Source organism: Phalacrocorax aristotelis, chromosome 5, assembly GCF_949628215.1.
Source record: "Phalacrocorax aristotelis chromosome 5, bGulAri2.1, whole genome shotgun sequence".
NCBI classification, from domain to species: domain Eukaryota; kingdom Metazoa; phylum Chordata; class Aves; order Suliformes; family Phalacrocoracidae; genus Phalacrocorax; species Phalacrocorax aristotelis.
Window position 1 is genome coordinate 30693180 of NC_134280.1, and position 14209 is coordinate 30707388.

General features: G+C 37.4%; 1 protein-coding gene across 1 annotated transcript in view; it reads right to left on the reverse strand.

Annotated features, from left to right (window-relative positions):
• BMPR2 (bone morphogenetic protein receptor type 2) overlaps positions 1-14209 on the reverse strand; it is a 114411-nt gene that overhangs the window by 45066 nt on the left and 55136 nt on the right. The window contains exons 2-3 of the mRNA XM_075093755.1: positions 12033-12206; positions 10560-10739 (exon numbers count right to left, since the gene is read on the reverse strand). Of these exons, the coding sequence (XP_074949856.1) occupies positions 10560-10739; positions 12033-12206 (354 nt within the window). The remainder of the gene's footprint in view (positions 1-10559; positions 10740-12032; positions 12207-14209) is intronic.

Consider the following 14209-nt stretch of genomic DNA (forward strand, 5'->3'; position numbering starts at 1 on the left):
GATTTTAAGGCTAATGAATATATTGATTTCTTTCAAATTATCAAATGTGTTACAGAATAAATATCTTAGTATCCCAAAATAAAACACGGATTATCAAAACAGACTTTTGAGGAAGAAATGTATGGACTGTCTACATAAATCTGATGATGCTCACTATTTTGAAAGATCCGTACCTATTCTGATATTGAAAGCATAGAAGCTAAATAAAAAAATATTCTGAAGATTTCTAACAGCTGGCATAGTCAAATTTTCTATCACGAATTCAATCCCAATGAGAACTGCAACAAGGGAAGGTCACTGTCACACACAAAAATAGACACAACACTCAGTCTCCCAAGTCCAGCGGTTAGGTATTAGTGACCATAGCAACACAGTACTGTTCATTTTGTTTATTAAATACAAAACAGCAAAAACAATAATAATGAATGAATCAACCTCAAAACATGAGGAAGGAACAATCCCAATACTATCGTGGACAGAGAACAGAACTGCAACTTGACTGGGAAGAGTAACACCGCAAAAACTTCAAGCTAAAATGAAAAGACACAAAGAAAGACTAAGTACGGGTATACAGAAGTAGTTATGGATCGAGAAACTCTGTTTCATATAAGTCTCCTTATAACATTTCCAGGAATTCCTCTCACCCTAATCTGCCCTATTAACAACTTTAAGCTTTCCTGGTTATACAACCAACACAAATGCAAATAGACTTTTGGTATCAACTTGGATCTCTGCTTGAAGGCCTTTCAATAGTACAATTACATTCGTGGGAATCTTAATCAAGATTTTAGTGAACATACTGTCATCATCTCCTGTTCGAACAGCAACAATAGCAGTTATTTGGTCTTGAAAGTGACAGCTTTGAAAAAAACTGCAGTTGGTGTGTAATTAGGAGTAACATGACCAGCAGCACACTGACACGATGCTTTCCTGCCTGCGTTGGTTCCCCTGGATGCTTTATGAACTCTTTGTTTTTCAAGCACATGGTTTCTATCAGCCAAAAAGCCAAAAGATCACCTCAGATCTACACAACTTCAAAACAGCCCTGATAGCTCAGTTCTTCAGAAATAATGGAGACATCTACAGCCACGATGACACATGTCAGCAGCTAGATGCCCAGGTATGAAACTTCACATTCAGAATTAATCACAGGTTCACAATTCAAACACCTGAGGCACTCACCTGATTTTGCCATTCACTTTATTAATAAAAAGGCCATAAGTCTGTCTTCGTAAATAAAACAAATTTAAAACTCTGAACCCCAGCATCCATCCACATTAAGAGACTTTGTCCAATATGGTGGAGAGAAAGAGACGAACTATAGCTTATATCAAGTACAGCTCCTAACTGTTTTTATCCCAATAGAAGATGCTCCAACAGCACAGTTCTGAAAGCAATTTAAAATAATTTAAAAAAAAAAAATCAAATCACATAAAGAATAAGTATTTACTGCATATGACTGCAGCGCCTGCAAGCCAGACCTGACCCAGCAGCCTGGACAGCATGGTGCTGCCCCACAGCTTTTGCTCCCTGGCTTGGGGGAATGCGGCTATATCTGCTGCAGCCTCCTCCTCACGAGCCGCCTGACATCTAACTGACACAATTCCAGCTGTTTTGAACTCTTTGGCTACAAGTAATTCAAGTGTTTGTAGAAACAATTTATCACATTGCTAAAAATAAAATGTTTTATTTATCACCAGCTCCTAAGATTGCGCCATGTTGAAATATCATTAGTCTTTTACCTCCAGAGAGTGTCCTCTCTGAAGATGCGCTGTACGCTGTATCATAAAGAAAGGAGCCAGAAATCAAAGTATTGTATTGGATTTTCAGAATCACAATATTTTCCAGATAAATAAAAAAACGTTACCAAAAAAGGCTCAAAAAGGAACAGTGATTAATGACCAACTCTGAGGAGCCAACATCTTTTAATCATCTCTCTGGACTTTCAGGCTCCTCTGAGGAGGCCAAGTTTCATTGTGCTGAGCTACAGATGCAACTCTGGTAAGACTGCAAAGCAGCTGGGCTAAGAGGGGGCTATTCTAAGTGCGTGCCAAATGCCAGGAACCGAAAAGCTTTCTTTCTAAATTTTATCAGTTCCAAAACTCAACGGGGTAAAATGTACTGGACAAAACCACAATATAGCATCAGATTTTTGTGAGCAAGCTTAAGCCCATAGGACAGAAACAAGTGAGGCTTATTGAAAATGTCTAATTAAGGAGCAAGAAGACGACATGAAAGGTTTTCCATGACCTAAACACTATTCTGCACAGATGGGCTTAATAGTACTGAACAGCCAATAACAGACCCAATATTTATAAGCAATCTTCTGTTTTGCACTTAACAGTTCCAGTCCCAAGTCTGCCTCTCGCTATGTCAGTAGCCTGTGGACAAAGACCCTTCTCACCATACTGTACTGAGGACAGACAAAAGCAGTGATAGGTACTGCCAGCTACTACTAATAAATGCCCGCCCCCACCCTAGCAGTGCTTTATTACTGAACTTTGCAGAGTTCTTGTTCCTTTTCATCTTAACTCTATTCATTTCAACACGGTTGAAGAAAACCAGAGTAGAGCCATGCTAAAAATCAAATATGAGGAACGCTACTAGGATAGCATCATGGGAAGAAGGGGATTACAAGAAGCAGCATTCTCAGCAAGCCTAGCAGCTCCAGCCTGCCCAGGGAGACACAGCTGTAGCATTTTGAAGCTAATGCCTTCCATCAGGAGCTGCAGCAGCGGAGAAGCCTGCGCACAGCCATTTCTGCCACTCCTGCTCACTGCAAGAAGCGTTTAGCATGGCAAGACAGGGAGAGGGAGATATCAACAAAGTTGATGAGAAAAGACATGTTGTTTGAAAAAGCACATGGACACAGAGAGTAAGACATTCACAAAACATATATGTGTGTTTTAATTTTGCTTGGTAATGACTACAATGTACAGTAATTGGCTAATTCAGCCAGTCTATTTTGTTGAGATGAGTTACCTAACCACATTCGCAAGACTTCAAAGGAGAAATGCTTCCCATGGTGGTGTAGTCTTAACTCACCCTGAAGTGTTAAGATTTACACTACCCAGTCTTAAAATTTTTGGGATGGGTGGAACAGTTATTAGAAGCCTATTACTACCACTACATCAGAAAGCCTGTTGATCTAGAATGTCCCCAAAAAGTGTACAGACATGTCAATCTGCCTTCCAGAGAGCTCCTACCTATTTCTCAAATTATCTGGATTGTTAAATAGCAGTGTAGGGTTTGTTTAGAATAATGTTGGTATTGTAGACATGTATTACATCACATATTGCAGCACCTGAATAAAAACATAAAAAGTATAGCATCCTTGCCTGTTCTCCATTTTACCTTATGATGAGGCAAAACAATTCCTTATCTACTATCTTTGTTAATTTACAGTCCAATTCTCTACTAATACTTTCTGAAAGAGTCTCATTCTTATGCATCTTACCTACTTTTGCCTTCTGTCTACAAGGCATTCACAAAAAAGCCCCAATGTGCATTGCTGCAACAGATATCTGTTAATTATGACATTGAATTTATTATACAACAACGAGAGTCAGACAATGCTAATTCCCAGTAAATGGAAAAAAATGTATTTACTATATTTATATTACCCAATGATATTTGCAGATCTTTAAACTCTTAGAAAAGCATAAAACATACTAACTACAAGCAACCAATTTCCAGCAGAGATGCAAAATAGGTGCCTCAAGAACTGCACATGATACAGGAACTGTGAATCACCTATTTACAGATACTAGTTGGCTTAAAACATATGTTTTCATTATTATTGAAGGTGGCAAAAATCACTGATTACATTTCAGAAAATGGATGTTTCCTTTCTTCATTCTAGACCTGAAACTCAAATAGAATATTTGCTGTTTAGTGCTACAAATATACAGGACACTTCAAAGATGACAAAGATGCAGATCAGACAGTTATATGAAACGAATAAGCTAAAAGTTATGTTCACTTATACTTGAAGAACTGAGATCTCTAAGGACTCTAAAGCAAAATATTTTTAGCCTCTGAAACAAAGCACAGTTATAGCTCCAGCACTTCACAAACACACTATTGCAATGTCAAGATAAAGATAAAATCCCACCTTGCATCCTAAAAGCTCTTTTTTTAGATTCCAACAGATTTTTAAGAGAACTTTGCAATGGTGCTTGTTCTCAGACCTCCAGGTCATTACAGAGTACTAATTCCTGCTGGCACAGCTCTGCAGTTAGCCTGCAGAGCTCTTCTATGAAGTGCATTCCCAACAGCAGTTTGACAAAGCAATAGGGAATGTACTCATAAAAAAACCAAGGGCTTTTTTTTTTTTTTTGGTAAAAGTAGTATTTGAACTGTTTCTCCTTTTTCAAATAAACATGTTTGCTCTTATTTTATTTAACAGGTTTTAGCATTTTGTGGGTTTGGTGCATAACAAATCTTAAAACATTTCCATACATTTCCTAAGCATTTCAATCTCAGTGCAAGTAAAACACTCCAGTTTCATCTTCCTGATTAAATGTTTCTATAACAGAAAAAAATTTACATGTACAGCTTTCCATCTAAGTAGGCCTTGCCTTCACAGCTAACATTTTGTATTCAGATTCCAATTACACATCAAAGCTTTACTTTTAAATTCAGTAAAGATGCAAGTTCAATCTCAGGAGACTACAGTGTCTTGGAAGTTAAAACAAAGATTGTTGTTAGCTGCACTTTAAGAGATTCTGCTTTTGATATATCTATTTCTAATGAGAATCACTGAACTAAAGTTACTCAGCTAGCATTACCAGTTACCTTGGGTGACTTGCAAAACCTTCCATTGATTCTACAGCAACTAAGGCTTTCACCTGAATTTTCTATTGAACCTTGTATACTAATAGCTCTAATACTTTCTTTGTTCCCTGCAACAGCTTTTACTCCTATTTTTTCTCCCCTGCGGTAATCCACAATACTCTTACCTTTCCCTCAGTTGCAACAATACAAGAAATAGCCTTAATTAGCACATGTTTCCAAAACATTATCGCTAAGCATTTGTAGCAACATGTACCTTGTGTCAGGCACCCAGTTACTTCATTTCCTATAGCCAAATAAACAGCAAAAAACAACAATTTTTTAAACATGCATTACATTTCGGACAGAAAGGCAACTGAAGGTTCAAGAAAACACACTTTTGTCAATAGCTGACCAAAAATCCAAACTATTTAATCATTATATCGTTATCTTAAAGAATTGTTCCCAAGAAACCCCCACTTCTTGCTTTTCCTCTCTATTAGCTGCTCCACATATAATGTATTTTAACAGAGATACAGATTTAGAAATCTTCATGCACATTCACCTGTATCTCCTTCAGCGGTTCAGCGTCTTCATTTTCTACAGTGCCCTAAAATGACCTCTTAGGAGGCACAGTATCATTCTCTTGCACCAAATAATTAGTTGTCTCAAAGTAAACTTTTTTTTTAAAAGACAGATATTAAGGCCCTTAATTATTGTCCTAATATTTCCTCTCCTGCCTTATAATACAATAAACGTACATTAACGACACACGATGCCTCATCTCTTCACTGAAGGAAAGATGTGCCTGACTGAGTCCCTATCATATCAACGGTACAATTTCTAATCCTTGTGTGGATCAGTCCTCCATCTTTCAAGACAGAAGATCTGCCACCTTGCAAAAGTTTCCAATTTCCCCTTTGCTATACATCCAAATCACCTGAAAGAAAACATAGTGCAAGTAAGGGAAAATGCTTATTTACAGAGCATTTTCTTAGATTAGGCAGATCAGAAATGAAAGATGAGCTCAAACACTGGCTATGAACTTAGCTGATCAGATACTGCAAGCAGAACCTAGCTGAAATAAATGCATTTCAATTATAAATTAAAATCAGATTCTGCTCTCTGGAACAAAGCAATTCAAGATAACAACTGAGAGTTGAGCAGGGTTACAACTTTCCAAAATTAGCCTGACATGATCTAATTCAACTTCAGTGGGAGTTAAACTGGGCCATGTGCCCACAGCAACATGAGTAACTGCTGCCTCTCAAAAGCACTAGTTAAGTGAAAACTGTCTATTACTAACTTAATTAACCTGACCCTGCCATGTGCATTAATAATTACTTTTTTTTTAATTGTAGCTTTCCTCAACATTTCCACATAATTCTGTGAGCACTTAAAGATAGACTTTTATATACGTATTTTATATACGTAGCAAGAAGGCTGGCAAAGAAAGACCAAGGTGATACACTGGAAAGATAAACCCGTCTATCAGTGTTTTAGAATAAAGAAATACTAACTTCCTTTTCTGTGTGAGGCAGCTTATTTATATCCAAATCTCAGTGCTTATTTAATATAAGTTTATAAATCCTCTAAAAATTGCAGCCACCATTTGTTGCTATGAGGAGAAAACCCTACATCATTTCAATAATAATATGTACCAGTAAGGCTCAACTGTTGCTGCCAGGGATTTTTCAGGCAAACAGATCACCTGTCATACAAAAATATATTCTTAACACTCAGTTGCTGTAAAATTAATTTATTTACAGTGCCAGGAATGCAGCTGTGAGGAAAAATAATAATTAAAAATGGCTTTGTTGCTTTCATCTCAATGATATTTTAACATGAATGTTTCATTACCACAATATACTTATGACCAGTGTGGGAGATCATTTACCTCTTCAGCTACTTGAATTCTATTTAAATGGCCATTATGGATGATGATAGAACTAATAAATTTGTCTTCAGTCTTGGAATTTAGGAAACATTATGTAGACATAAGAGGCAGATATTTAACAAGTCTGAAAAGAAATACTTGACAAAGCCAATAGCATAAACACACATCCCAAAACATTTACCCAGGAAGCCATAGTTGACCCTTTTTAGGTCAAGTTAAGGGGTATACACACATACTGGGTGAAGTTAAGAGGGACTTGTGTTTTTTTTTGTCAATTTTTTGTGCAAAGCGAAGAAGGAAAAATAACAGATCTATCCACAAGTGATTTAGGAAAGCATAAGAAAGTATATTTTCCCCCAAAAGTGTAAGCTTAGGTTGAGGATGAGATGATGTTTTTGAACTCCAGTAGCTTCAAACTCCATAGGCAATCCTTCAGGTCTGAAATAAACACAATTCTCCAACCTCTACTTCTCCTGGCATCAGGAAACAAGTATCTGAATCTTTGCATTTTTAATACCTCCAGCCCGCGGGGTCTAGACTACACCCCATCCTACAGCATTTGCAAAATTCTAGCTGGAGGGACTAGCAACCAACAACTACTCAAATCTTCCTGGATTATCTTTAAGGCAGAAGAGTAGAGTATTATGACTACTCAGATGTATGATTGTTTTAAATTACCATCTGCATGTTAAGAAGCAGTAAGGATTAAATTTAAGACTTCAAGAACCTGTTTGTCCTGAATCTTATTTTTCACTTTTATAAAAGTTTTGTTACAAGATAGGATGTATTTCTTATATTTATGCCCTGACCAAATATGAACTTAAAAAAAAAAAAACAAACCCCAAGGTATGCTATTCTACATGGCTGTATCTACGAGATTAACATGTTTTGACATTGTAAGAGACAATAATGACATAAAAATTAAGTGTAATATTTAAAAGAAGAATTTATGTTTCATGACAACAATTTGTTATATTTAACATATATTAATATCTTATTAACTTTTAGTCTTCTTGAATCATTTATAGTCTAGCTACATCTTTCAATATACCACTGTTAATTGTCCTACAAAAAATTGTAACCAAAAGATCATATAAAGGAATTTGTTTATTCCTCCATTATTTTTCTGGATGGATTTATCTCAAGAGCCTAACAGTATTCTACTCTTTCCACAGATCCATCACATAGCTGCAAGGAAACATTTTTAAAAGAACACCTCCAATGTTCCTCCGTAATAAAGTTTTAAATTGATTAGGTTCATCAGTAGTGTTTTCAGGTTCAGTTAGTTTTTAAACTATGGCTGAGTCTCCACCTGTTGTTCCAGGAACTTTTAATTCTGGGTGATTTTACTGGAAATTGGCAGAAAAACAAATACTTAGTTAACTGTTGGCTGAATTCATCAGGCTTCATATAATTAACCAGACACTAGTACTGCTAGCTGCTTTGAAATTTACAGGATCGTAAATACAGTTCTAGGAGATCACATACCTTACTTTCTGTCATTCAAGAACTATTTAACATACAACATTTTTGATGCCTTATCAAAAAATATAAACAAAATAGTGCTCTTACAGTTCATTGTCTATACCGAAATAACCTTCTGCAGAAGATTTCCCATAAGACTGTTAACCTCTTTGATATAATAATCTAAAAGGTATAGTAAAACAGATTGCCACAGCATGTGCAGCTAGGCTTACTAGTGTCCTTAAAGCATTCTGACAACTTTAACAGAAAGGCTGGAAGAGCGCTCCAGTAAGGTATCTGGCAGGCAATCCAAAGCTTCCCAACAATTTCATAAATACTGACCTTTGCCAAAGCAAGAATTCTGTCCTCAATATTGAGGTGGCAAAACTAAATCTTACAGCACCAAAATGAGTGCTAGAAGGAGTCGGGAAGGCTGGGAAAAGGACTGTGGACACTCCAGTGTCTGGAACAGGGGTCAGTAATGTTGCAGGGGTCTGTGTGCCACAGCCTCCCTCTCTTTTTGCACCCTTACAGCTTCCTAGAACATCCTTTACCTCCACAATGCTGTGGGTGTACAGGATTTACACTGCCAGCAGCAGACCCATTCCTATGGGATGCAGCACAGGTAGAACTTTACAAATAAAATACTAGAGTAGCAAATGAGGCCATCCTTGCTGCTGGAATGGCCAATCTCCATCTCTCAACCTAGTCAAAGCAGACAGACAGCTGTGCTAGGCAGCAACCTACTTTGCTTATGCTTATGCCTAAAGTCAAATTTGCATATTATGAAAATGGAAAGTGACACAATAACACAAAATAGTTTGAGTCAGTAGAAATGTACGCTGCAGCACTCAGTTACAACTGGGTGAATTAAGGACTGTCTTATAAATCTGATTTCTCCCCCACCTCCACTGTGCAAGTAAAGCTAGATCTTTCAGTATTACAAATTCCACATAAAAATTATTTGAAGGTCTTATCACCCAATAACTGAATTAATTCAGCTTGTAATTTCTACCCTTGGAGAAGCACAAGCACAAGTAACTTTGTAGGAACCTTGTTGTCCTGTTTTGGGGGGACAGAAAGGGACAAGGAATTACCTTTATACCTTTTTGCCCTTCTGTCTAAATCCCCTGCATAGCACTAACTCTAGTGACATTTGGGGAGCTCAATCAGATGACTATTACCAGAGTCAAGTAAAGACTGTTCTGCATTGCACAGTGCTGAGCTCAGACACTGATTCCAAATGGTGATTGCTTACTGGTTCTACAAATAGTATTATCAACCAAAAGGCACCACATCTTATCAACTCTTTCCCATTTATACCATACAGACTTTCCCAGTAAAAGGTTGCTTTCTTTTTTAGCATACCAAGCCCTCATTTTGACCAGAACTGCTTACAAAGACTCCATCCTACAGCTTTTGAAAGCATCAGTATCTTCACTATCTTAGAGTTTAAGTTAATTCAAATAACATCATTCCTAAACACAAACTATTCTTTTTGCATTCTATAGCTGCAAATACTATCCAATTAAAAACATCTTCATTTCACAGAACACTTTTCATTGATAAAGATCTCTCGACATACAGAAGCAGTGGTACCTCCATTTAAATACCTGCCTCTATTCAGTTTCTCTTTCAAGATTCTTATTTAGAAAAGGCTATCCAAGTGTTTAGATCAGGCCACTAACTCAGCTTCTTTACAGGTTCTTAATACTTGGAACACAGCATAACGGTGTGTCTACTAGTCATGATCTTGCTCTGTAATAGGTGGTTAAGGGTTCTGATCCCTTGATTTGGATCCATATGCTATGTTGATTTTATAATAAGTAACACAATCTAATCTGAAAGAAAGCTACATTGCTCAAACTAGATCACTTTGAACATTATGCCACAGTCTCTAGCAGAGATATGCAAAAGAAAGAAGTCAGATTTCAAAGCACTGTAAGACTCTTGGAGAAAATCTCCACAGCCTTACATATAAGACTGGTTCTACCACTCCAAGCTATCTGTGAACCATGACTGAATAGACAGACCAGACTTTTCAAAGGTACCGTAATGTTAATGAACTTACTGGAACGTTTTTAACGGAAGTCTGAATACCTCTGAATATCCTCACAGGCTTCTGAAGTTGGGCATCCAAATACCAAAGCACCAAAGATTAGAGACCATTTTGGAAAATATAATCTGCATTCAGCAGTTGTCTACAAAAACAATTCTCTTCTCAGCATCTAACTTGTTCTTTGCAGAGCACTGTGGGATATATAGATGTGATAAGCTTCATAAGGAAAAGCTTGTTCTGTTTGCCATTTTTGTTGCATATAAATAGAAAGGTCACAGGTTTCGCAGTTTACAGTACCATGAAAGAATAATCTTCCTCTAAATTATTTAAACCATGAAATGACAGAGATGGAAACATCTGACTTACTGTAAGGTGTTGTGTCAGTAGGGTCAGGAGGTGGAAAATTTTCTGTGAAGTTGACATTACACAAGTCCGTACTACAGCAGCAGAAGCGATATGTTCCATTCTGAATCAAGGAAGGGGTGGTTGTAACTATACACTCCTCAAAGTGACACTCTTGTGGGTCTCCTATATGAGACCAGCAACCTGTAAAAAGAGGCGAATTAAAGAAATTTTTTTAAAGGAGGCATAAAATTAATTCTGTTGCATGGACAATTAAATACAGCTATAGAAATTCATACATTACTTAATTAAATGTTACAGAGTGGGGTGAAAACAGTTATCACAATTTGCTTGTCTGACTTTACTACTGGCCTTTCAAACAAACCCTGAGGAATTTCTTTCAGAAATTACCACAGCCAAGGAGAAGAAATATCAGCAGCAGAGATGGCCAACATCAGAGATGTCCAGCTGTCAACCTCAATGTGACAAAACCTGAATTCTTGAGCCTTCTAAGCAGAAGTATGCCATTCCCCATTTCTCTGATACCACAGGCAATATTACCACCCTCTGGCCCACAGCCTAGATGAAATTGTGACCTAGTCCCCTCCTTAGAGTTAGGCCACAAGACTGCATCTGTAGTTTGGTGCTTCTTACATAACTTCTAGAAATGCTGTCCTTCCTCAGACTCTTCTACAGGATCACAACTTATTTCTTGGTTAACGTAGGCCCTTTCTCCCTGCAGCAACTGTTCCTTCCCAACTATGGTCAATGGCAGTTAAATGTCCTTTATGCACAAATGTCTGGAAGGGAAAGAGACAGCGTGGGGGCAGAGGTAAGCAGTCAGACTGCTTCTTTCAACAGATTACCAGATCAAATGTGAAACAACATTGAGAGCAACTGCACAGGATGTTTGGAAATACCTGTTTTCATTCAGCGTTACTAGATTAACTTGTATCCAAGTAACCAAGAGCAGAGTCCCCGAGAATGCTACTCAAAACACACCTCCAGCAACAGCAAGACCCTTCACTTCTCCCTACCACCACTCCCCCTGCAGAATAGCAGCGTATTTACGGTTAGTGGTATGTGACAGTTTTGTGCTATAGCTACAGTTTCCTTTGTAAACAAACATCCAATCAATGAATATACATTTTTACTTAATGAGACACTTGTTTTTAAACTTACCATTACATCAGTACATATACTGAGATATAGTCAAGAAAGGCATCTTCCTCTAGACATCCTAAGTAACAAGCAATTTGAATGTTTTTTCCTTCTACTGTGCACTGATCTCTTTGGTCTCTTTTAGAAGTCATTTATTTCAAGCAAACTTTCTGTTCATGTTCATATTTAAAATTGGTAAATGGGAAGTTTAAAACTATGCATTTGTACAACGCACAAACAAAATGTCGAGCTGTGCATCTTCGTATCGGCTGGCTAGATCACAAAGAATTGAAAAGAGTAGCAGAAGTGCAGCACTTACACTAAAATGTTACGTACCTTGTTTTACAAGATGTATGTCTCCTTCTCGTGTTTTCTCCCAAAGTCCATAGCAGGTACTACCTTTCATGCACAAAATTGTGCCGTTCTCCTGGGAGATTCGGCTCTCACTGATTCCATGGTCCTGCTGATATGGGTCCTTAAATGCACACAACCGCTCCTCGCTCTGCGCAGCTGTAGACAAAGAAAGGAAAATGTTTTTTGTCAGTGATTTTATGCATAAAATATTAACTTTAATAAAAGGATGATTAAGGTCTTCTGGAAACCTGCATTCAAAACCATCCTGAATTATATATATCCGTTCTTTAAACTGTACTCCAGTAGTCAGAAATAAAAATGAGGTCTATCCTGAAGTTACTTTCATGAAGAGAACCAAAAAACCAAACTCGGCAGGTGTTTCAAAATGAATGTGCAAATGTTTGAAGTTCACAGGTGCAGAATAAAAATTTCATTGCATAGTCTGCATCATCGGCATCATTTGTTCTCAAGCATAAGTTACACAACTGTTAGCTGGTTTCTTCAGCAACTGCATGCATTAATTGTTTCCAGATCCTACACCAAAATGACCTTTTTCAGACCGCCATCCAACCCAGTGCCTACTTAATTCAGAGGAGAGTGGTAAAAGCCTTCTATTGACCTATCTCTTTTTTCTACATGTTATCCAGCCATTACACTGACATTTACTTCTTTTTACTCAGCAACCTCTCAGTTTCAGCTCTTTCACACAGCTTCGTTAATGACCACCAACAGAAATACTAACAACAGAGTAACACCCAACCAATTGACCAGCAGTTCTGGGAAACGCTCCCTGTAAACAGGAGCAATGCTACGTCTAAAGGATCCCTGTGGAATGTCCAGCAGGAACATTATAAAACATACAAATAAAGTGCAAAAATAAATACCCATGATCACCTGAAAAATCTTTGGGGTTTTGTTTTACCCATATGATTACTGCTTTTCTGTTTATATCACCTCAATGAAAGGACTCAACCATGCTGATATGCCTCTGTCATCTTTTCTTTAGGAAGGGAAGAGTAAGCACATTCAAACAATAAACTCTCCAGAAAGGCCTCAAGTCCAACATGAATAAATCCTATACTTGTAGTGAATACGATATTTAAAATACTTTCATTCTTCTCTTGAATGATATTTTATAAAATGCATGGAAAGTTAGGTGTGTAATTACAAGGCACTTAGTATTATGCAGTAGTACAGCTCAGCAAACATCCAATTGCAAGTAAGAATTTGTACTACATATCTCAACAAGTAGATTTCACCCATTTCTTTAGCTCCCATGAAAGTGCTGGCAGTGAAAAGATGCAAGGGAAAACAGATTTTGAACTTAAAATAAAATTATAGCATAGATAATTGTTATTTATTAAAGGTACTGTATATGTATAAAGTATCTCCTCAATGAGGATTTTCTTATTTGATCATTCTGCAGTACTGGCCCTGAAGAAGCCATGTTTCAGCAAGGCAGACTTACTGAAAAATTCTGTTTCATTGTGTCACCAGCTCAGATGATTGGGTAATAGAAAGACAAACCAAGAGACTCGGATACATGTCTCACTTCTAAGGATATTACTGTTCATTAAGGAGTCAAAATTCAAAATTATCCTATTTTGGGACAACCATAAATAGCTGCACCATCCAGAAAAGCAGCAAGTCAGTCATTCCCAGTTTATTCTGTGGCAGCAGTAATTAAAATAGCACAACTTAGCTTATTTTTTAGTGGTGTGGCAGGGCATGTGCAATCAGTTGAGCTGCATGTCAGCTCAGTGGTGGTAAAACTCTCAGCTGAGGAGACAGGAACTTCTTAAGCCACTGTAATTCAATCACTTGCAGCTCCATGTACTCAAATAAAACCTGGCTGGCAGTCCATGCTACTCACCCACCTTTCTGTACACTGGTCAGTGTACAATTAACACTTTACATCAGGAACTAGAGTTTTGAAGTGATAAACATATTTATTATAAAGCAGTGGCTTTATGTTCAGAAACTCAGTTGCCTAAATTTCATATCTGATTTTTTTTTTCTTTCTAAATGAGTTAGTCATGTTACTGAGGACTAAAAGGTCACACATTAACAGCTAGCATATGCTGCCTCAGGCAGTACTTGCCAGTCGCACGTAGTAGTTTTATTCTCAGGAACAGCTGAGTATGCCAGGCGTGAAGCAT